At 33.7% G+C, this 23,419-nt stretch overlaps 5 protein-coding genes and 1 non-coding gene across 8 annotated transcripts; 3 read left to right on the top strand and 3 right to left on the bottom strand.

Annotated features, from left to right (window-relative positions):
- Nucleotides 1–33: 33 nt before the first annotated feature.
- Nucleotides 34–1,622, top strand: LOC103840618 (14-3-3-like protein GF14 iota). Its single transcript, XM_009117119.3, has 7 exons — nt 34–220; nt 300–606; nt 679–766; nt 848–957; nt 1,044–1,192; nt 1,274–1,338; nt 1,414–1,622. The coding sequence occupies exons 1-7, from the start codon at nt 142–144 to the stop codon at nt 1,417–1,419; spliced, it is 804 nt and encodes a 267-aa protein (XP_009115367.1). The 5' UTR covers nt 34–141; the 3' UTR covers nt 1,420–1,622.
- Nucleotides 1,623–1,631: 9 nt separating this feature from the next.
- Nucleotides 1,632–2,927, bottom strand: LOC103840617. The gene is made up of 5 exons (XM_009117117.3): nt 2,582–2,927; nt 2,421–2,493; nt 2,289–2,340; nt 2,124–2,193; nt 1,632–1,978 (listed from the first exon to the last, which is right to left on the bottom strand). The coding sequence occupies exons 1-5, from the start codon at nt 2,696–2,698 to the stop codon at nt 1,892–1,894; spliced, it is 399 nt and encodes a 132-aa protein (XP_009115365.1). The 5' UTR covers nt 2,699–2,927; the 3' UTR covers nt 1,632–1,891.
- A 74-nt stretch (nt 2,928–3,001) lies between these two features.
- On the bottom strand, nt 3,002–6,250 carry LOC103840616 (pentatricopeptide repeat-containing protein At1g26460, mitochondrial). Its single transcript, XM_009117116.3, has 6 exons — nt 5,493–6,250; nt 4,691–4,916; nt 3,917–4,606; nt 3,639–3,776; nt 3,356–3,553; nt 3,002–3,273 (listed from the first exon to the last, which is right to left on the bottom strand). The coding sequence occupies exons 1-5, from the start codon at nt 6,107–6,109 to the stop codon at nt 3,368–3,370; spliced, it is 1,857 nt and encodes a 618-aa protein (XP_009115364.1). The 5' UTR covers nt 6,110–6,250; the 3' UTR covers nt 3,002–3,273; nt 3,356–3,367.
- A 687-nt stretch (nt 6,251–6,937) lies between these two features.
- LOC103840615 (ureide permease 5) lies at nt 6,938–9,588 on the top strand. Of its 3 annotated transcripts, none has more exons than XM_009117115.3 (5): nt 6,938–7,767; nt 7,914–8,216; nt 8,292–8,702; nt 8,798–9,172; nt 9,249–9,588. In XM_009117115.3, exons 2-5 carry the CDS (start codon nt 7,944–7,946, stop codon nt 9,405–9,407), a joined length of 1,218 nt encoding a protein of 405 aa, XP_009115363.1. In that variant the 5' UTR covers nt 6,938–7,767; nt 7,914–7,943; the 3' UTR covers nt 9,408–9,588. The 3 variants fall into 3 exon arrangements, with proteins under 3 accessions (XP_009115363.1, XP_009115362.1, XP_009115361.1); XM_009117114.3 differs by having other exon boundaries at nt 6,950–7,767; nt 7,920–8,216; XM_009117113.3 differs by having other exon boundaries at nt 6,991–7,767; nt 7,902–8,216.
- Nucleotides 9,589–9,602: 14 nt separating this feature from the next.
- On the bottom strand, nt 9,603–9,676 carry TRNAN-GUU. The gene has a single exon. It is a non-coding gene; the product is annotated as a tRNA-Asn (tRNA).
- A 3,933-nt stretch (nt 9,677–13,609) lies between these two features.
- LOC103840613 (berberine bridge enzyme-like 7) lies at nt 13,610–16,760 on the top strand. The gene has a single exon (XM_009117111.3). The coding sequence runs from the start codon at nt 15,035–15,037 to the stop codon at nt 16,616–16,618; it is 1,584 nt and encodes a 527-aa protein (XP_009115359.1). The 5' UTR covers nt 13,610–15,034; the 3' UTR covers nt 16,619–16,760.
- The last annotated feature ends 6,659 nt before the right edge of the window (nt 16,761–23,419 follow it).

Below are 23,419 nucleotides of genomic sequence, written 5' to 3'. Positions count from 1 at the left end.
TCCCTCCTTTCTCTTCCAATCATTTTATTCTTTTTTTTATTTATTTATCTCTCACCAAAGGAAAATCACAAGAAGACAAAAAAAAAACCAACCCAAACAGAAATCAAGAACTCTGTTTCCGACACATCATCGTGACAAAAAATGTCGTCAGGATCCGACAAAGAGAGAGAGACATTCGTCTACTTGGCTAAGCTCTCCGAACAAGCCGAGCGTTACGACGGTACTTTAATCTCTGTCTCTTATGTCAAAACATCTTTAATTTGTCAGAGAGTTTCATACAGAGCATCTTAATCTTGCAGAGATGGTTGAGACGATGAAGAAAGTGGCGAAGGTGGACAGCGAGCTCACGGTGGAGGAGAGGAATCTATTGTCCGTTGGTTACAAGAACGTGATCGGAGCTAGACGGGCCTCGTGGAGGATCATGTCGTCCATCGAGCAGAAGGAAGAGTCTAAAGGCAACGAATCAAACGTGAAAACAATCAAGGGGTATCGCCAAAAGGTAGAGGACGAGCTCGCAAACATTTGTCAAGACATTCTCAGCATCATTGATCAGCATCTCATCCCTCACGCTACCTCTGGAGAAGCCACCGTTTTCTATTACAAGATGTAAGAAATAAAATGAACACTCTTCTCTTGCATCATCATCATATAATGCAAAATGAATTGAAATGTTTGTAGGAAAGGAGATTACTACCGTTACCTGGCTGAGTTTAAGACCGAGCAAGAGAGGAAGGAAGCCTCTGAACAGTCTCTCAAAGGCTATGAGGTATCATTTAAATAAATTGTTATTCAAACACTTGTAAGTTATTAGGAGAGGTTTGGTCTGATAGGCTTAAACTTTGATTAGGCTGCAACACAAGCTGCAAGTACTGAGCTTCCTTCAACTCACCCGATTCGTCTTGGCCTTGCTCTTAACTTCTCTGTTTTCTACTATGAGATCATGAACTCTCCTGAAAGGTCTCATTCATTTTTAACAAACATCAATGTATGACTGAAATAACATCAGGTGTCAACTTGGTTTGTAATGTGGTTAACTGTTGCAGAGCTTGCCATTTGGCGAAGCAAGCTTTCGATGAGGCGATTGCGGAGTTGGATACACTAAGCGAGGAGTCATACAAGGACAGCACTTTGATCATGCAGCTCCTTAGAGACAACCTCACCCTCTGGACTTCTGATCTTCCTGAAGATGGAGGTCTGTCTGAAAATCACACACAAATATGATAAACTCAAAACAAGATGGTTGAATAATGGGTTTTCTTCTTTTTTTTTTCAGGAGAAGACAACGCCAAGACTGATGAACCCAAGAAAGAAGAGGCTAAGCCTGCAGAAGCTACTGAGGTAATTGACTTGTAATAAGTAGTATGGACTGTTCTTGTTTGGGTCAAAAGCTGATATTATTTTGTTTGTTTTCAGAACTGATCAAAGGCTTTGGAAAATTGAATGAAACCTTTCTATTAAGCTCCATAGCTTGGTTTCATCAGGAAGATGAGATCTGAGAACTGAATTCAATCCCATCTTGTTTTTTTTTTCTTAATTACACTTTTTGTTCTTTCTTTTGTTGTCAATCTACTGATATCAAATATTATATTTATGTTATTTGATTTGATCAGATATGTTTTACATTTCCAATATACAGACCAATCAACTGTAAACATTCCAAACAAAAAAAACAAACACAACCGAGGCTCTAAATGTCATCATGAAGAGAGAACAAAAAGGATTAAACTCTTTGACAGAGTAAAAAGATCAGTAGTGCATCTGATGGTTCTATATTAATACTGCATACTATACAATAGGACTTATCATAAGAGCTGGGGACAAACCTAACAAACCATATACAAAAAGAGGCGTGAAAAGGAAGCAAAGACCACTTCTTCTTCTTCTTCTTCTTTTATTGTTCTTCCTTATCAAAGTAACTCGGCGGCAAGGTAAAGTCTTCCTCGTGGTTAAGAATGTCAATCTCCTCATCATCTGATTTCTGATAAAATACATACGTAACAGATTAAACCATCATAACAATTCTAAAGCAGGACATGATGTGACTATAGAAGCATTAAGCAAACTTCGAACCTAAAGCTATGTAACATCATAAATAGTCAATGATTGGTGTAATTACTACTCACCAGCATCTCAATGTTATAGAAACGATCCAGTAGCTGCAGAACCTCATCCGCTGTGAACTGTCGGTCAAAGCTACGGATGATAGAAAAAGACTTGTTTAAGGTTCAGACAAAATCAATAGGAACTAGTAGAGCTCAGGGAAAGAAGTACACAAATGTTAGACAAACCTTCTGCCGAGATATTCCATAAGACCATAAAGAACAAAGTGGCGATGTATGCCTGCACACCACACCATATAACTGATCAGTGTCAACGACTCAATACAAGGAACAAGATTTGGTTTCTGAGAGAGAACTTGCCTCGGAGTTTAACGGGAGGATAGATTTCAAGAGCTTCTAATAACGTGAGCTCCAATTCAACCTGTGACTGCTCCTGAGACACAACACAAGAAACAGAGGAACCTTTAACATCACAGAACAAAAGGAGTAAATAGCAGATAGAGAGAGAGAGAGAAAGAAACCTTGGAGAGAGAAGAAGCGGAGGATGGTAAGGCTTTACACGGAGAGTGTACAGACATGTCATCTTGCTCTTCCTCTTTGTCTTTATCTCCACCAACTTCGTCATTTCTTCCACCCATCTTTGTGTTGCCTTCTCTTTCTTCAATCAGTTTAGGGTTTCGTGTCTTTGATCTCAAAAGAAATGAGATGAAATGTTCTCAGACAGAAGCCTCTCAAGAACCCACCTGGCCTCTGAACTGGGCCGGCCAATTCTCAAGGCCCTGTCTCCGGTTTAGCATACCAGTACATTATTCAAGAATTACAAGTTCAAAAAGCGCAGGCTTGGTAGTGGTTACCGTATTGTGGATAACTTATTAATCGAAAAAAAATGTGAGACATAACATCATGTGCATGAGACTATTTGAACACCAAAAAACAAAGGCTTTTATAAAGATTAAAAAAAATAGGAATCTTCCAAAAAGTTTTGACATTTATTGGTCAATGCTGCATGAAAACATCTGCCAGAGAGGCTAGTGATCCACTGATCCTAAAACAACGAGCTATGTAATGGAAAAAAAAAAAAATCAGATTTAAGGACTCAAACGATTATAAATAAAGCAACTGACAGCAATGAAACATGGAGCAACGGTCCATAGCTTCAAAGATTCGATGAGCCTGAGATTCTCATACCTCCCTCCTTCCTCAACAAGAGCTTCTGCAACAACCAAACACACTTGATGAGATGGTCACAATTAGATGATTCCCTCTGTAACAATAAACTGAGGATTCATTATTACATTTAGCCTTCATTATGCGCGAACCCTGGAGTAATCCATGTTGAAAAGCATGTTCCTCCGGTTCTCTGATCCCATCCTTATTTGAAACTTCTTGGCCAATGACTCCACCTTCTCATCGTTTTCGTTGTCTAGTTCCCTGATACATCGCCTTCTCAGCTTCTTCAGTGTCTCCTTGGAAGGTTCAAATCCAGCTTTGATCTGTTAAAATCAAAAAGCATGTATTAGTTTCTCCTAGCCATGTTAAACAACACACATCCTTCTCTCATAGCGGTTCTGGTTTTACCATGTCATCGATGACGGTCAGCGCTGATTTGGGATCCCGGTTAACAAGATGAGCATCAACCAGCAATGAAAACGTCCGGGCATCAGGCTTAACACCTTCCCCAACCAGATGAGAGTATACTCTTGTAGCCTCAGGAGTCTGCAAAAGCAAACCAGCTCAGAGTCTTTAGGCCTCGTTGGAAATAAAAATAACTAAAGAGAAAGAGAGAGAGAGAGAGAGAGAGAGAGAGAGAGAGAGAGAGAGAGAGAGAGAGAGAGAGAGAGACATGGAAACAGCACCTTCTTGACCTTTCCAAATGCATATATTAAAGCATTATACGAATCAATATTAGGAGTCAGGCCAAAAGAAGCACTTATTGCATCAAAAGTCTGGTAAGCACGATCCAGATCCCATGTGTTTGCGCAGCCAAGAACTATACAGTTTAGAGCAGCAACAGACTTATACGGAGTATCACCTTTACTCAATGTCTCCAGCTGGAAGTATACCTCATCCAATGTCTCAAAACCTTTCTTAGAACAAGCCACAACCAGAGGGTACAACGATGTAAAAGGTGAAAGCATCTCCTCCTTAACTTCTTTTTCAGCGTCCTTGTATGCGTTTTCGAACTCATGAAGTGCAACGAAAGCTTTCTGCAGATTCCCCAACGACGCATAAGCATTTATCTTGGCAACATAAGTAGCAGGGTTGGCTGCCTTTTTCCCACGCAGGCTCCGTTTCAGAATCATCCACGATCCATCTATTAAAGTCGGATTACAAGTCCTAGCAGCGGTTGCGAGAGCTGATACCACCAAACCTTCATCAACAGAGAGTAAAACCGAGGGCCTAGCCATTTCTCCCCTGTTGATCCAATTGTACATGAACTCAAACGCGTAGAATGCTAGTTTGCCGTTATCCTCTTGAGTTGCTACTTCCGCCATGTATGTACAGAGTATCCAGCTAGGGCATAGGGACTTGTTCCGATCAAGAGACTATAAAAACAAAAAAAAACAAAAAATGAGGCAAAAAGCTTTGAATGTCATCAAACTAAGAAGAAGTAGTCAGTAAGTAAGTACCTTACACCTCTCGATGATGGAGACAAGTGTATCTGTCCTACCTTTGGCTACACAGCTACGCACACACTCGCTAAAAACAGTTGTGGACAACATGTAACCAGATTTTAGCGCGATGTCCAGAAGCTGCATGGCTTTGTCATTCTCCCCGTTGGAAAACATCATTCCAATAACCAAATCATATGATTCATCATCCGGACGAGATTCATCCTTCCCTGATATCAGCATCCTGATGGTACATAAAAAAAAAACAATATTTCAATAAATGGCTAGGCGGTTACTAAACGATTTAAATTTATATAAGCCTAGCTACTAAACGGATTATTCATGGCATAGGCAGGAACTAAACATTAAGGAATTATTTTTTATTTATCATATATTTATACTAGATTTTTTTAAAAACTTTTTAGATTTAATTACAGAACTAATTTGATGAGTTATAAAAGTTAGGTACATAAAAAAACGAAATTTGACAAACGTGTACACTAACATTGTTACTTGATTTAACTGATTTACACCAATTTAGATAGAATTAGGCCAACTTAGACTTAGACTGATTGTAACCGATCTAGGACGACTAAAACCGATCTGAAACTCTTAAAATTGGATTCTAAGAAAATTGTTTCGGCTACTACTGATTTGGCCTAGACCAATTTTTAGAACACTGAAAAAAACACAAATTATTACGTAAATTTCAAAGCTTTTTGCACTAGTTGATAACCATTACTCATTGAACAGTGATTTAGCAGCAATGTAGGCATCATTGTAGAGCAAAAACAAAAAAAAGAATTAAGTTGGATCTAACCGGTTAAGCAGCTTCTCGGCAACCTCAGTCTCTTTCGCCTGGTGCATAGCCTTCAAGACAAGATTATACGACGCCGTATTAGGCGCCACGGAGAAATCATCCATCATGGCAACCAGATCGAGCATGTCACTAGGGGAAGCGCCCATCATCAAGTTAGCCCTAAGGTAATGATTGTAAAGGTTGACATCCGGCTTGTTCGGCTTCCCGTTCTTGTCGAGCGACCGGACCCAGAACTCGAATAGCTGCTTCATGTCGGACCAGCGCTGCGACGCGGTCCAGTCCGCGAACATGTTGAGAAGCGAGATCATGTCGAGGGTCTCGGAGAGGGCCCTGATGCGGGCGGCGGGGGCTTGGTTTAGGAATCCCATGGGGACTAGTGACTGGCTGAAGGAGGGGGAGTTCGGGATCGGACTCCGCCAGTTCTCCTGGTAGAGAGGGCTTCCCGTTGCTGGATTCGGAGGGAGCGTGGTGGATTCGTGATCGGTTGATTCGGTTGCGAGCTGGGGATCTTGGGAAAGGAACGGTGTACCGGAAATGGTTCTGGTGGCGGCGTGGTGATTGGGTTTGAGGGTTCGGAGGAGAGAGATTCGGGACCGGAAAAAGAGATGAGAAGACATTGTCGGAAGGGGATCTAGTTGGTGTTGGAGTTGAGAGTTGGGTCAAAAGGGGTTTATCTGTTTTAGGGTTTTCTCAGTTTCAGATTGAGTTCGGTCGTGACGATCTCTTCCCCCCGTGGACAGTAGTGGTATTTTCAGAAATTATTCGACAAAAGTGATGTCACTTTCAGGAGTGTTAGAAACGGGTTTAGATCCAGCCCGGCCCATTAATATACAGCCCGCCTTTTTTTGTTTCACCGATCCACCACTGCCCGTATTTTTTATTTATATATTTTTTAGTATGGCTAAATTAGTTTCAGACATTTGATTCTATAAGTTTTAGCTACTTTACAAAAATGTGTGGTCATCTTAATTTTTTTTTAATAAATGAAGCTATACTGAAGTTCCAATGATATTTTAATTGCTGCATGCGATCTAAATTATAAATATTAAAATATTTTGAACTAAAATACATACTTTTATAGGTATTTAAAATTATATTTGTATGTATTGATCACTAATTTAATAACCATTAGAAGTTTTCAATTAACACAAAAATAATTATCCATAAAAAATTAATAAAAATTATATTTATCAATTTATATATTCAATTCTTTTATTCAGAACTCATACTACAACTTATACATCAAAAATGTTACCAGTCATAAGTTTTAATAAAATAATAGCTTTTATTTTTACTGCAAAACTTATCACATAAACTTACAGTTTTTATCACATACTTTTTACTGCAAGTTATATCGAATTACAAATCATACTGGAATTCAATTCTTATACTACATGTCACCAGTCGGAGCCATAAAGTTAGAAACTAATAAAAAGCTTTTCTTTTGTTCTTTTTATATAGTCAAAAATATGAAAAAAAAAAAAAAAAAAAAAAGAGAGATGCTCCTTTATTTGTATTCTAATCGCGTCCATTTCTACTTTCAATGAATGATAAACTAAACTTTCTTATCAGTTTATCTGTTCATAAAAATGCTTATTGTTTTTGTTTAAAATCAAGTGTGAACAATTTATACTTTTACTCTTTTAATGGACTGAAGAGTTATGAGTTACGAAACTGTATTCATACTAGTATAATCGAAGATTCACTTCTTTTTCTTTGGCTGGCCTTGCAAAATATCTCCCACTGGGGAAGGAAACAAAATTTATTAGAATCTGAATAATGGTATAGCGGATGGGACCAGTGTAGATCAAGTGGGATTGTACATCTCAAAACCAAATCACAAGCAACATGTGACTGTCGAGCTCACACCCATAAGTTGCACAGTTTTGGGATACGGTGATTCAACACATTTCTCAAAACCAAATAAACATAAACTAAAACACATATTTTTCATTTTTCTCTGTTTATGAAAAATGCTTGAAAATGTTTTAAATTTTGTTTAGATCATTAAAATAATAATTCAATCTCTATCAGTTTTCCACTTGTTCAACGGAGTGGAGGTCACGAAAGTGTCCTTCATATGGTGGATGGTTTTGAAAGATTCTCTCGCTCTTTAGTTTAAAAAAAAAAAAAGAAATAAAAGATTCCGTCTCTCTTATGGTGTCGTATCAGAACAGAGTAAGAAAACATAGTTCTTAACAAAAGTGTTGCGCTTCTTCGAATTCATCATTCCATCTAAGCTCTCCGTTGACCTCTTTCTTTCATCTATAGAAAGGTGAAAACTTTCATCTCTGGATTCTTCTTCAAAATATTGTTATTTTGATACGTTATCGATGTCAAAGAATCAGACACCCATCTTTCTAAAGTTGCAACCTTTTTTCTGGGTTTGGTAAATTTAAATATCTGTAGTTTTCAATCAAGAAACAGGAAGTTTATTGTTTGGTCTGGACGATGATGATCATGGTGTCTGCTGGCGAATTGGGAGTATATGTGGTGGAGAGCAAAGGAGGAGCAATAGCATGCATCACGCTTTCTCTCCTCTGCTTAGGCACTTGGCCTGCTCTGTTGGCTCTTCTTGAACGACGTGGCCGTCTCCCACAACACACTTATCTCGATTACTCCATCACTAACTTCTTCGCTGCTATCTTCATAGCCTTTGTCTTTGGTCAAATAGGCGAGAGTACACCAGAAGAGGCACCAAGTTTCATAACCCAACTCACTCAGGTTAATGACAACTCTTTCTTTCTTTTCTCTGGTGGTACTATGTTCAGATTGGTTTGACTATATGTGTATCTACAGATTCAAGAGAACTGGCCCTCGGTGTTGTTTGCATTGGCGGGTGGAGTTGGATTAAGTATAGGGAACTTAGCTACTCAGTATGCTTTAGCTTTTGTTGGTCTGTCTGTTACAGAAGTCACATCCGCTAGCATCACAGTTGTTATAGGCACGAGTGTCAATTACTTTCTTGACAACAAGTTAAACCGAGCAGATGTTCTTTTCTCTGGTGTCGCATGCTTCTTGGTAGCTGTTTGTCTTGGCTCTGCTGTCCACTCTTCAAACTCTTCTGATGTAGAAGCCAAACTTGGAAAACTCTCAGTGAGCCAAGAAGAGTGTCAGAGACTATTTGGAGGCGAAGAGGAGGAGATGGAGAATGTAAAAGAAGGAACCGCAGCGTTTCTTATTGCGCTTGAGAACAAAAGAGCAATCAAAGTTAGTTAGCCTCTCTTTCCATTGAGTTTTATGTGTGTTTTCTCGTGAGTTTTGGAGGGGAACAACAGCAAATGCAATTTCTCTATTGGATTCAGGTGCTTGGAAAGAGCATGGTTGTTGGTCTATCAATAACCTTCTTCGCTGGCCTTTGTTTCTCACTCTTCTCGCCACTATTCAACCTTGCAACAAACGATCAATGGCGCACTCTAGAACCAGGCGTTCCCAAGCTTATTGTCTACACAGCTTTCTTCTACTTCTCACTCTCCTGCTTCGTAGTCGCCGTCGCTCTCAACGTGACTTTCTTGTACAAACCTGTACTAGATTCACCAAGATCTTCTTTTAAGGGTTACCTAAATGACTGGAACGGAAGAGGTTGGGCTCTGTTGGCTGGATTGATTTGTGGGTTTGGTAATGGTCTTCAGTTTATGGGTGGTCAAGCTGCTGGATATGCAGCTGCAGATGCTGTTCAGGTAACACACTCAGAACTTGTAACTAGGAAGTTGGTATCATTGGCTTGATTTATTGAATGATGATGATGATGAGTAGGCACTTCCTTTGGTGTCGACATTTTGGGGGATATATCTGTTTGGAGAGTATAGGAGATCGTCTCCGAGAACATACGCTTTGCTTGTTGGAATGCTGGTCATGTTCGCTGTAGCTGTAGCGCTTCTCATGGCCTCAGCTGGGAAAAGAGAGACGCGGTGACTTTAAAGAGTTTCATCGGTTTGACCAAAGAAGATAGTGTGGAAAACAATGTATATATGTGATTGTTTTGTATTATATTCGTTAACTTCTTTGTTCGTATAAGATTTTAAGTAACTCCAAAAAGATTGTAGAAAATTAGAGTTGTGTGTCTAGGCAGAATGAAAACTTGGGAAATTATTATCACTAAAAGTGAACCGCTAGAAGGAGGGGTCGAACCTCCGACCTTGTGGTTAACAGCCACACGCTCTAACCAACTGAGCTATTCCAGCTTTTGTATTACAGTTCGATTTGAAATTATATATACTTACCACTATAAATAAACAAGCGATCATCATTCATCATTTACCCAAACTCAAACCACCGGTCCGAAAAAAATGCCCATCTCCTTCGGATCTGAGCGTATGTCGGGTTAGAGCATTAGCTAGTTTCGTAAAATAATTACAACTGTTGGAACCGGTTTTCACCCTGCTAACCCCGTCCGAGATCTCAATCCAAATGCAATAAAGCCTGCATCGATAAGGCTCGAAGAAAAACCATGGGCCCATGAGAGTTAAGGCCCACCCTGGGTTTGAAGAGTCTATCAATAACGCTATTATAAAAACATACTAGATTATGACCCGCGCGGTTACGCGAAAGTGTTTATATTTATAGTTTATGTTTTTAAATAACTTTTTTATGATCTAATGATATTTTATAAAATTCAGTTTGTGTAGAAATTATTTGTTTTATTTTCGATTTGGCACCGGTTCGGTTATGGATTTTGATTTTTGGTTCAAGAAATATAGTAATTGCTCAGTTATTTATGAATTTAGGTTTGGTTTAGATTTTGTTATTTTGGTTTGTATCATTTTGAACTTTTTTGTACACCATTTTTGTGTCAAATGTTTTTTATCAGACAAATTTATAAGAGATATGTATAAGTTAATACTATACATGTTTTTGAAAATATTCTTACATATAGTTTACAAAAAAAAAATATTCTTACATATTTGTTTAATATCTTACAATGTTTTATCATAGAAACAATAGTTTTTTCATATATATAATTTAATAATATTTTGAATACATAAATATTAGTTTTTTATAGACTTTTGAAGATAAACTCACATTTTATATTTGTAAATTTTGTTGATCCGTATTCAATCCAAATGAACAGCGGGGTCCTGTAACTCACCTATCTCTCCTATTATTTGCGAAGTAAATTTTTGGAATCGAGCTCTCACGTTAAAAGTTAGAGTGGTTAATATCGTTTATACTCTTAATGAATAAAATCTATAAATTAACTAAAACATAAAAACGAATTTAAAATTATTTAGTTAGATAAATTATTTTTAATAATAAAAAAACTTATCTGAAATCTGAAAGATATATTTTAAAATAAAGGATAATTCCTATATTTTTTTGTTGTTATCCGAAAACATATTTTAATAAAAAAAATTTAAATACTAAAAATTTAAAACTAAAAACACACAGAAAAAATATAACTTAATATTATTCAAAAAATAATTTTAGATAATTTTTATTACATGACAATATAAAAAAAAAAATTAGTTGAGGGGTTTTAACGTTAAAACCTCATAAATCTTCTATCTTTTACTATATTATATTAAAATAAATGTAAATTCATGTATATAGTTTTATGTATATTTTTATGTATTTATAAATGTTTTGAGTATTATTTTACATAATAATAGATATTTTATTAAAATAAAAAACTTTAGCGTATATAGAAAATTTAATATTAAATTAATTATTAAATATTTAAAAAGCATGAAAATAACTTATTCAAATTTTTTTGAATTGATAATATATTTCTTTACAAAATTTTATAAAATTATTAAGCCCGCAAGGGCGGGCAAAACACCTAGTACATATGTTATTAACAAATGATTTACAATTACTTTAATCTTTTGAGCCTACTGATCTGTTGCATGCATGACTTTCTGTAGATCCTTTTTGTTGAAAAAACTTCCCATATGAAACAATCTGCGAGAAACTTTTAAGCAGTAGGCCGTTGTATCTGGAACTGCATATGTTTTTGCGAGCTTGCTCAAACAGAGAGCCTGCTTGTCAATCCTTGAGGAGCTCATGTCTAGCTTTGGGCAACAACCCACTACAAAGCTGTATATAAGAGTTCAAACAAAATTGGTTTTCAATTTTTTTTTAAGTTTTCCATACTGAGATAGACTCCTTACTATCCTAAAATTTTAAATACTAATAGGCATCATGAACCTTTCTTGAACAGTACTTTCACCTATTTTTTCAGCAAATCTTCTAGAGAGCCAAATTTTTTTTCACAAACTTGCTGTAATATGTTACAACACACACCATTAAGCACAGAACAATAATTGGAAAGATATATAAAGACACTACAAACTCACGTTGACAGCAGCAAGTTCTTCCAAAAATAAGCGGTGCACATGACTGTACATTAGTAATAAAGTTAATGACTTTCATTCTCTAGCACACAAAAAAAACACTCATTCTCTATTGCTTCTTGGAGAAACATCAAGAACAAAGAAAAAAACCAAAACTTTAGCTCGTTTTTTTCTTGGGTTTCCTTAAACTGTCAATCATATATATTTTTTCTCAGCTCAAGACTCAACAGCCTTAAGCACCTCCTAAACCAGCTTTCATCACTAATCAAACTTCGAATCCACTCTAAAGGAGAATCCTTCTGGTAATCTCACTACAACGGATTATCAAAACCATATTTCTCAACTAACTCGACTACCTTAACAACTAAACTTCTTTAGGTCAACTTGATTGATCAAAAGACTGTAACTTTTCTATTTACCTATTCTGAGATGTGAGATCCAACCAAACACAAACCAACAAACCGAACACAACAGAGCCAAGATCAAAAAACCAAAACACCTCCACCGTTTAACTTTATTGCATTCTACAACTTGACGACAGTGGAAGCATCTCTTTGTTCACAGCCTGATCCAGCTACTCAAGGGAATTGTTGTAATTAGTGGGTGATGCTTCTAGTGATGAATCTGTATAATCTCGACGCTATCGATGACTCCAACCTGTTGCAATCATAGTTAAGATCAGGAAGAGTAAGGTCTGGATTCTTAGGAAACCAAGAAACTCAGAAGACGTCTCCAAGCTGTCTAGTTCTACTCTCTACAGAACAAATCGCAATTGTTGATAGATGATGATGATATGCAAAAACACAGTGGTCGCCTACAATGAATTGTTTTTACTGTAGAAGAATGAATTGGAAATTGATCTCAAAAAAATCGTGTATGAATTAGGTTAAATCATAGAATTGTCAATATGTGGTATGTTGACATTAATCCAGTCTAATAGTCTAAGAATTAGATGATAATTGTAATTTTAATGAAAGTCATATACATCTAATCTATTAAAGAGATATGGATTATGTTTTTAATATGTAGTCACAACATGTTTAATAGGTCCAAAAAAAATGTGCCAAGGTAATTTCAAATAGGACTCTGTTTTAATAGATTAGACTAGATTTGGACCCGCACAACCGTGCGGATATTAATTTTCATGTTTATATATATATATTTTACATAATTAGAATATATTTTTAAAATTACTTATATATTTAAATGTTTGTATATAATTATGTTAAATATAACAATTTGATAATTTTTCTGCTATACGTTAATTGATTATTTCAAATCATCATATATATTTGGTATTTTTATTATATATATTTTAAAATTGTTTTTTATTCAATTATTATGATCCTGATCCGTAATTCAAAACGCTAAATTTTTTTATCAATATTTTTATGTTTATTCATTTAATATAATAACTATATATATATAAAGTTTAAGATAAGTTAATTTTATACATAAATTATCTAATTTACTAATGTTAACCCATTCTACCAACATATTATATTAATTTATCAGTTTAAAATAATTTTATCATATTTAGTTAAATAAAATGTTTTATTTTAAAATGATAGATATACCTATAAAATAGTAAAATTTGATATAATTTTTTCATTTTATAAAAAATAACTGAGTATATATATATATATATATTAATGTATAATAACATTAATTTCATTACTAATTAAAAAATTAGTGAAAATATTTATATATAATTTTTGATAATTAAGATATTGTTATAATGTTTTTTAACAAATTTGTTAAGAAAACTATATATATATATATATATTTATATTTTAAATTAAAATATATCAAGTTATATTATGATTTAAGTAGTTAAAATATTATATATTAGCATTAAGAAAATACATTTAATACAAATTTTAAATGATGATCCAAATAAAAATATCACACATGAATAAATGTGAATTTGTTAACCAATCTGGATTTTTAGGAGTCGATGTTATATTAAGAATGATATATTATTAATCCATATTATTAGTACTAAATGAATGATAACTGATTTCTAGTGAGGGTCTATTTTTAAAAAAATCACACATGAATTAAAGTTGTGACTTCTGTTTTAATATATAAGATGTTCCACGCCGAAGATCACACCATCGTTACATTACAATCCATCCGAAGGACCCCTATAAAATTAAAGGGAGTCAAAGAAAAGGAGATCCGAATTCTTCCATAACTAAATTATGCTTGTTTGATATTCATACTCTATTGTTGTCAAGCACTCCATGTACTCGCTATCAAATCATCAATAAAACAAATATTTTCCATAATTGATCATAGTTTAGTCTTTCTTTTTTTAGCTTACCGTATTTCTGAGTGAGTTTTATGATTCATCAACAACCGTACCCATAGACACGGCCATATTTCTGAGTGAGTTTTATGATTCATCAACAACCGTATCCGTAGACACGGCCGATTATCTTTGTATGCATCCCATATTCCCATGTCTCTATTTCTTGCAACTTATTACAGACCTTTAGTAGCTTTTTTTGAAACACAGACCTTTAGTAGCTTACAGTGACTTATTAGGTATAAACAGATCTATACATATGTAACATGTACATAAATCATAATGTAATACCTACTAAGCTCTACTTGTACAGTTGTACTTGACATAAAACATTGGTTAATTTTACGTATGAATGAGGAAAGAAAGTCAACTTTTCCGCTATATTTAGAAAAGTCTGCCTTTTTCAAGTGACTTGAAACCGTTTTATAATTTACAACAACAGAAACGTAACGTATTATAACTTGAATTCAAAAAGGGAGAAAAAAACAGGTATTGGATAAGAAGAGCAAATACAATGCATTCAAGAAACATATTTTACATAAAAATCAACCATATATAATCATTTTTCTTCAATAAGATAATACAAGTGATGAAGATCTTACGTTTACGTTTCCATTAGTGACCCTGTATTCAACTTTCTTCCACTTGTTAACATTTGCAATACATGTTTAGATGTATATAAAATGTAATATAAAGCTGGACAGATGCGACTCAATCCCTGCTATCCCTTTCATGAGTACTATTCCTCTGTAATAAATGTTTAGAAAAGAAATTTTAGAAAAGAAATTTCAAAGTCTTTAACCAAAAGAATAAGAAAATTCAAAGTCAACCGATATGACGACACAAGAGTCGATTTCAAATTTATTTTTCTCACTAGATTTTTTTTTATAAGCTAAAATCCTAATAGAGACATATGACATATCTATCGAGAGAGAAAAATGAAGGATACAATCTCTGTTTTGTGTCTTGTTCTTTTGGTTTCGGTTTTAGAAGTAGCAATAGCAAAACCGAACTCTGCAAACTTTATCGAATGCCTTCACTATCGGACTAGTCCGAATAATCCAGTCACCGATGCCATCTTCACCCCCGATAACACCACCACCTTCTTGTCTTCTTACTTGTCCTACACGAAAAACAAGAGGTACTCGAGCCCTAACCAAAACCTACTAGCCATCGTGGTGGCAGAACATGTATCTCATGTTCAAGCCACCGTGGTCTGCGCAAAGACCAACGGTATACAACTCCGTACCCGAAGTGGCGGTCATGACCTCGAAGCCCTTTCTTACATATCCTCTGTTCCATTTGTCATTCTTGATATGCACAATCTTAGGTCAATTACCATTGACGTGTCACGCAAGAAAGCTTGGGTTCAAGCTGGTGCCACCTTGGGAGAGCTCTACGTAAAGATCAAAGACGCAAGCAAAACGCTAGCGTTCCCAGCTGGCGTGTGCCCTACGGTAGGAGCAGGAGGGCACATAAGCGGTGGAGGGTACGGTAATCTCATAAGAAAATATGGAATCACTGTGGATCATGTCGTTGATGCTCTATTAGTTGATGTCAACGGCAAGCTCTTGAACCGAGCTACCATGGGAGAAGATCTCTTTTGGGCTATTCGTGGAGGTGGGGGTGCGAGCTTCGGAGTTATCCTCTCTTGGAAAATTAACCTCGTGGAAGTTCCAAAGATCATGACAGTGTTTAGGGTTAACAAAACATTGGAACAAGGAGGCACTGATGTTCTCTACAAGTGGCAGCTTGTCTCCACCAAGTTCCCTGAAGATCTTTTCATTAGAGCATGGCCTCAGGTCGTAAACGGAACAAAACATGGCGAGAGAACCATCGCGGTTGTGTTCTACGCTCAGTTCTTGGGTCGAGCCGACAAGCTGATGGCGTTACTAAACAAGAACTTGCCTGGGTTAGGGCTAAAACGTGAAGATTGTCACGAAATGAGCTGGTTCGAAACGACGCTGTTTTGGGCTGATTACCCTGAAGGAACACCACCGAGCGTTCTTCTAGAAAGACCTACGAATCCAGGATTCTTCAAAAGCAAATCTGATTACGTCAAGAAACCTATCCCTAAAGAAGGGTTCGAGAAGCTCTGGAAAAAAATGTTTGAATTCAAACACACTGTGTGGATGCAAATGAACACTTACGGTGGAGTGATGGACAGGATTCCGGCCAACGCCACGGCGTATCCTCATCGGAAAGGAAACATGTTCAAGGTTCAATACTCTGCGACATGGTTGGACGCAAGCGAAACAGAGACTACCCTTAGACTGATGAGGGAGCTATATGAGGTTGCGGAACCGTATGTCTCAAGTAACCCGAGAGAGGCGTTTTTTAATTACAGAGATATTGATATTGGAAGCAATCCTAGTGGTGAGACAGACGTGGATGAAGCTAAGATCTATGGTACCAAGTATTTCTTGGGGAATTTGAAGAGATTGATGCAAGTAAAAGCAAAGTACGATCCTGAGAATTTCTTTAAGAACGAGCAGAGTATTCCTCCTGTTCGGTTCATGTAGTATAATGTTGATTACTCTTCCATCATATAGATACTTATCAACAATAATAAGTTGTGTTCTCAAGAGAAGAAAATAATAATAAGTTACGTGGGCATTGTTAATGAACAAAACTGTTCACTCTAAGGTTTTGAACATTTAAATTCACCTCCTCCCTTATTACCAATCAAAATGCCACATAGATTAATAATAAAATACATTATTTTTTTAAAAGAATTCTAAAATAATTGAAAAAAATAATGACGTTCATTTTAATGACGTTAACACCACTAACTAAACCCTAAACCTTAAATCTAAAATCTAAACCCTAAATTCTAAACCCAAACTCTAAACCCTAATCCTAAACCCAAACTGTAAACTTTAAATTCAAATCCTAGACCTTAAACTCAAATTCTAACTCTAGATCCTAAACCCAAACCTAGACTCTAAACCCAAATCTTAAACCCTAAAAAAAAACATCAACATTAACCCAAACCTTTAGGATATAGGATTTGGGTTCAGGGTTTACGATTTGAGTTTAGGGTGTATGGATTAGGTTTGGTTATATGGTTTTAGTTTATAGTCTATGATTTGGGTTTAGGATATAGGGTTTGGGTTTAGGGTTTACAGTTTGGGTTTAGGGTTTAGGATTTAGGTTTAGGATTTACGGTTTGGGTTTAGGGTTTAGGATTTGGGTTTAGGATATAGGATTTGTGTTTAGGGTTTACAGTTTGGGTTTAGGGTTCAGGATTTGAGTTTAGAGTTTAGGGTTTAGGATATAAATTTAAAGTTTAGGGTTTAGGATATAGATTTAAAGTTTAGGGTTTAGTTAGTGGCGTTAGCATCATCAAAATTGACGTTATATTTTTTTTTCAATTATTTCAAATTTTTTTAAATAAAATTAATTTATTTTATTATTAATCTAGGTGACATTTTGATTGGTAATAAGAGGATATGTGAATTTAAAGGTTCATAAGTCTTGTTCATTGTTAATAAACAACTATTAACCCATGTTCAAAAACTCGCTCGGAGTGACCGATTACGCGGCGTATAAACGCTCAACGATGATGCACCGTGGCGTTTTGACCTTACTCGGCCATAAAATCGGGGAAAATTTTTTTTGGTGAAATTTACTTCAAAATCGACACTTGAATCTTAAATTTCTTACGTTTTGTTGCTAAAATCACGAAAACTAAGTGAAAACGAGACAAATCACCCAAATAAACAAAGAATTAGGTTGAAAAAAATTATGGCGGCTAGGGTTGCAGGCGAAATGAGTTGAAGGAAGAAGATGAAGAGCTAATTACTCTTTTACCCCTCATTAAATAAACACAAAAATGCATACAAATGCATGTTTGCTAGCCATATGCCCTACTAAACAAACCGCTACACTATCATGACACTTTGTTTTTGTCTGCGAAACGTAATATATATACCAATACACGCGATAAAGCCCTATAAAAAAATCTCCGCGTACTCTCCGATTTTTTTCCGATTTTCCATCAATTCGCTAGGTCCGAATCAACCGCACGCGTAACGCCTAGCGAGTTTCTGAACAGGGCTATTAACCAACAAAACTACAGAAATAAAACCAAAACATGTTAAAATATTATAATTCTCATTCATACTCTTACAATATTAACAAGGAAATGTATTGATACACCTACATACAAGACTAAAATACAAATGGTATATTATCCCCTATAAATTAATCATAGAGCATTATAACATATTTTGGTAGTCACGTGTCATCATTAGAAATCTAGGATGATTCTTAGAATTATTAGAAAAATAATTTGATTCACATAAATATATATTATATTTTTTATTAAACTAAGTATCAAATTGATTAGTAATGAGTGTAGAAGTGCTAGAGAGAGAAAGGAGAGAGAAAGGAGAGAGAAAGGAGATCTGAGATTTCTCTCCGGCGTATGGCCGGCGCGTGAGCGTCCGTGCCATCGCCGGAACCCTTATTCTTTTTCAAAGAGGTTTCTTTTAACCTCTTCTTCGTCGCGCCTCACCGATCGCTTTGTCGGAGCTCTGGATTGGAACCATCATCCAACGGTGGTTTCCTCGCGTGGAGGGAAGACGCGGTCGCGTGGTGGCTAACGGCGTGAGAAGAGAGGCTTGCATGTGTCAGTGGTTTGTTCTCCGGGAGGTGGAGGCTTCTTCAGCTTCGCTGCCGCCGGTTCTAGTTCCCGGGAAGGAGAGGCTTTCTCTGCTCCGTCTTCGCCGGTTTTGGCTCCGGAGGGTAAGGGCTCACATAGCTCTACGCTGTCGGTTTTAGGTCTCCGTTCTCTTTTGGGGTTTTTTTTCTTTGTCTTTTCTAGTTTGGATTGGGTGAAATTTGCGGTGTGGTTTCTTGTCGTTAGGGTGGTTGTTCGGATTAGAAGGGATGAGCTATCGGTAGACGATGAAGCTCTCCAACGACGACAAGAGAAGGAAAGCAGAGTGCTTGAGTCTCGGGCTTGATATATCCAGTAGGTGGAGTTGATGATTGGGATGAGCTCTCGGTTAGTCCGATGACGCTCTCCGTAACAAGCGCGGCGGATGAGAGCCGCTGACTGTAACCGCCGGGATGAGACGAGACGTGATTAGGTTTCGCCGACACGGGTTCCTGGATTAGGGCAGTGTCGGGGTTTGGGTTTGTGGGCCTGTGGGCCGGATTGTCAAGGGTTTGGTAGGTTTTGGTAATTGGGCCGTGGGCCTTTATCTTGTAATATTGTAGGGCTGGGCCCTTTTCTATTTTAATGAAATGTTGACGGAAAAAAAAATTGATTAGTAATGTTCCAAAGAATACTTTTCATTTTATTAAAAAAAAGTTACGAAATTATCTATGTGAATAACATATATATATGACAATTAATTATTATGAATAAATAATACATATACGATAACAATTTTTGTATGTTTTTTTTTTAATTTTATATCATTAAAAAAAAATTAAACAATAACATCAAGCATTTAATTAAAAAATTAGATATTTTTATATGTTATATTTTGAATTTTTCAAAACGACAATAAATTACTAAAAATGGTGAAAATCTCATATTGAAAATTTTGTGATCAATGGTTTAACTTTTTTGTTCAATCAAGATACAATGATCATAAATCGTATGAATATGAAGTCTTATATTATATATATATATATATATTATATAAAATATATAAATATGTTGATTTTAAATTTTAAAAATTTGTAATGAAAAATTATTGAGATCTTATTTTAATTTTAAAATTTGTATTGAAAAATATCACTTTAAAGTTTTGTGATTAACGGGTTAAATTTTTGTTACATTAAATACACAAATAATATTAAAATCATCTGAGTAGGAAGTATCAATAATAAATATTTATATTAAAATATATTATACATATATATATATATATGTAAATATCACTAAAGTTTAATTATATACCATATAAGCTAAATAAAATGATTGTTTTGATTTAGTTACAAAAAAAACATGATTGTAAATTAACAAAAAGTATTGGTTTTGATCTATGTACTTATTCTAATGTATATACTTTTATGTATACAAATTATATTTTAAATAAGTGGTTTCTAATATGTTATTTGATCCTGATAATCCGAGTAATTTTTAATATTGGAAGCATTATATACATATATATATATATATATATATTATTTTATTCAGATTAAATAATTTTGTCTTGATATTTATTCCTAAAAAAACTTTTAATGAAATATCATGGCAAGATTTTAATCATTTCTTTTTGAGTTTGTTCAAAGAATGAGAGATTTGATCATTCGTCTAATATTTGGTTCTTCCTAATATCTAGCTATTATAATTGTAAGAATGACAAATTTGAACGATTTATTATAAGTTTTCTGGTTTATCATTTAATAAATCCAACAATTCTTAGTTATACATAGTTTACATATACTATAAGTAAAGTATTATATATTTCTTTTGTTGGTATATTCTTAAGTAACTAAACTTCAAAAGTGTAGGTTAATAAAATAAGTAATTTATTTTATTGTTCTATAAATAGATAATTTTTAGACCGAATTGGTGACCATGTACTAGACATACATTTATTTAGAGTCTGCACTTATATTATATAACAACTTGATATATTAGATTTGGACACTACCTTGTGAACAAAGTTTACCGGTGATTTTCTTCAAAAATTTGATTCTTAGATATGTATCCGAAGTAGAATTAAATTTTACAGATGTCCATCTTTTTAAATTGACATTTATGTAATTCACCGAATTCATAGAAAAAACTAAAAAATAAACAAAACTCATATCAATGAAACAAAAAGAGAACAAAGGCATAATTTTATAGAGGCAGAAAATAAAATCACGTATGGAGAGTCAATAGTTAATAAATCGAGCAGAAAACCTAATCTCCTTTCGTTATTTTTTAATCGATGTTACCTATATGGTTTTGGTGATTTGTGTTAGCCGCAAACCTTAATTTCTTTTTGGGCATATGAAGTCTTAAAAATAATTAAAATGAGTGATACATTTAAGAGACCAACATTTGTATTCGTCATTTTACAATCGATAAAAATTGTTGTGTTGCAAAATGTTTAAACCATTTAATGAACAAACATTAGTATAAAAAACTCATCCGCGCAGATTATCATCTAGTATTATAGAATAACTGTGTAAATTCCAAATCTCTCTAACGGCATTAAGGGCGGCTTAGATAGCATAAGGCGGGGAGTACAACCGCCTAGGGCCTTAGGGTCCAAAAAAATTTCTTTACTTTTACAATTTTTAAAAGAAATTTAATAAACAAAAATAGATTTAAATATTTAGCTAAATTTCGTTATATATTTTTAAAATCTAAATTTATTTTGAAAATTCTCATGCAAAATAATAAAATAACAAACAATTATATTAAATTTAGGTTTTAACTATTTTTTTTGCCAAAAGGCCATATATATATATTTTTTCCTGACGGCCTTAAATTTTTTTGAGCCGGCATTCGGGTCTCCGATTGAGTTTGGTTAGAGTCTTATCGGGTCCGAAAGTTTCGAGTCTTAGAATAATTACAATTTGTCAGTTCGAGTCAAGTCGAGTCCAGACCGATTCAGGTATTAAACGGATATTTAATTTTGAACATTTTTAGAATTTTTCGTATATATATAAATATAAATATATATATATATATATTAGTTATTTTGTAGGATAGTTACACTGCTTTAATGTGGTCTGGTGGTATTTCAATTAGAGTTCGGACTTTACGTTGGGTTCGATAGCAGTTTAAGTTTGATCTTTTTAATCCCTTATATATTAATTGAGGAACATTTGAAAATATGTAACTTCAATTTTGTATTAATTAAAAGAGACCCCAATGCATAGGTGGCACTCAATTAGGCAGTCAATTACATTCAATTGAAAAATAAGTAGGTCCACATTCGATTTTTATATGTTGTTAGATACATAAGTTGGTCAAACTATATGATATAATGATATGATATGATATTTTCTTTCCTTAAATAAAACCTACGGAATTACCATAAATGACTAATATATATATGACAATTAATGAGTTTAATAATAAAGATTTGATAACAATATATATCTCCTCCATCATTTTTTGTTTAATTTTATATTATTAAAATAAATTAAACAATCAAATTAGCTATAAAAATAAAATTTAGATTTTTTCGTATATGTTATATTTTGAATTTTTAAAAACGACAATAAATGACTAAAACTATTAAAATTATTATGTTAAAAATTAATGATCAATGGTTTAACATTTTTATTATAAGAAGATACACATGATTTTAAAACCATATGAGTAAAAAATATCATTTAATAATAAAATAAATATATATATATATATATATATATATATATATATATATATATATTAAACACTATATACCATAAGATTACATAAATATTTTAATATTAAAACTTTCAATGAATTTTCAAGAACATTTATAAATTATAAACTTATTAAAGATTTCAGATTGAAAATTTTGTTATCGATGATTTAAATATTTTGTTATAAAACGATATGAACGATCATAGAACCGTATGATTATAAATTCTTATTTAATAAATAACTATACAAAATATACTATTCCTAGAAAAATAGGTTGGTCCATCTTAACTTATATTACACTTTTTATTAAACTAACTATCGAATTGATAAATAACGTACCAAAAAATGTTTTGCACTTTCCTTAAATAAAAGCTACGAAATTACCTCATATGATTAACGTATATGTAAAAATTAATTATAATGAATAATAAATATTTGATAACAATTTTTGTATCTTAGTTCTTTTTTTAATTTTATATTATTAAAATATATTTAAAAATCACATTAAATATATAATAAAAACATTTATAATTTTTCTTATATGTTATATTTTGAATTTTTCAAAACGTCTATAAATTATTAGAAATTTGAAGATCCCCACTCTGAAAATTTTGTGATCAATAGATTATTTTTTTGTCATAATAAGTTACAAATGATCATAAAATTGTATTAATATGAACTTTTATTTAATATTATAAGAAGATACACATTATTTTAAAACCATATGAGTAAAAAATATCATTTAATAATAAAACATATATATTTATATATATATATAGATTATACTATATACCATAAAATTACATAAATATTTTAATATTAAAACTTTCAATGAATTTTCAAAAACATTTATAAATTATAAACTTATTAAAGATTTCACATTAAAAATTTTGTTATCGATGATTTAAATATTCAGTTATAAAATGATATGAATGATCATAGAACTGTATGATTATAAATTCTCATTTAATAAATGACTATATAAAATATACTATTCTTAGACAAATAG

The sequence above is a fragment of the Brassica rapa genome, chromosome A09 (assembly GCF_000309985.2).
Source record: "Brassica rapa cultivar Chiifu-401-42 chromosome A09, CAAS_Brap_v3.01, whole genome shotgun sequence".
Taxonomy (NCBI): Eukaryota; Viridiplantae; Streptophyta; class Magnoliopsida; order Brassicales; family Brassicaceae; genus Brassica; species Brassica rapa.
The sequence above is the reverse complement of the archived record's forward strand: the minus strand, read 5'-3'. Positions and strand labels throughout refer to the sequence as shown.

What these genes read in the sequence shown, in the direction of transcription:
- LOC103840613 (XM_009117111.3), top strand. Translation starts at nt 15,035, where the DNA reads ATGAAGGATACAATCTCTGTTTTGTGTCTTGTTCTTTTGGTTTCGGTT.
- LOC103840615 (XM_009117115.3), top strand. Translation starts at nt 7,944, where the DNA reads ATGATGATCATGGTGTCTGCTGGCGAATTGGGAGTATATGTGGTGGAG. An exon ending in TCATAACCCAACTCACTCAG is followed by an intron (nt 8,217 to 8,291) that starts GTTAATGACAAC and finishes GTGTATCTACAG; the next exon opens with ATTCAAGAGAACTGGCCCTC. An exon ending in CAGCTGCAGATGCTGTTCAG is followed by an intron (nt 9,173 to 9,248) that starts GTAACACACTCA and finishes GATGATGAGTAG; the next exon opens with GCACTTCCTTTGGTGTCGAC.
- LOC103840616 (XM_009117116.3), bottom strand. Translation starts at nt 6,109, where the DNA reads ATGTCTTCTCATCTCTTTTTCCGGTCCCGAATCTCTCTCCTCCGAACC. An exon ending in CATTTGGAAAGGTCAAGAAG is followed by an intron (nt 3,777 to 3,916) that starts GTGCTGTTTCCA and finishes TTGCTTTTGCAG; the next exon opens with ACTCCTGAGGCTACAAGAGT. An exon ending in TGACCGTCATCGATGACATG is followed by an intron (nt 3,554 to 3,638) that starts GTAAAACCAGAA and finishes TGATTTTAACAG; the next exon opens with ATCAAAGCTGGATTTGAACC.
- LOC103840617 (XM_009117117.3), bottom strand. Translation starts at nt 2,698, where the DNA reads ATGGGTGGAAGAAATGACGAAGTTGGTGGAGATAAAGACAAAGAGGAA. An exon ending in ATGGAATATCTCGGCAGAAG is followed by an intron (nt 2,194 to 2,288) that starts GTTTGTCTAACA and finishes TATCATCCGTAG; the next exon opens with CTTTGACCGACAGTTCACAG. An exon ending in TCTATAACATTGAGATGCTG is followed by an intron (nt 1,979 to 2,123) that starts GTGAGTAGTAAT and finishes GTATTTTATCAG; the next exon opens with AAATCAGATGATGAGGAGAT.
- LOC103840618 (XM_009117119.3), top strand. Translation starts at nt 142, where the DNA reads ATGTCGTCAGGATCCGACAAAGAGAGAGAGACATTCGTCTACTTGGCT. An exon ending in ACCGTTTTCTATTACAAGAT is followed by an intron (nt 607 to 678) that starts GTAAGAAATAAA and finishes AAATGTTTGTAG; the next exon opens with GAAAGGAGATTACTACCGTT. An exon ending in AGTCTCTCAAAGGCTATGAG is followed by an intron (nt 767 to 847) that starts GTATCATTTAAA and finishes AACTTTGATTAG; the next exon opens with GCTGCAACACAAGCTGCAAG.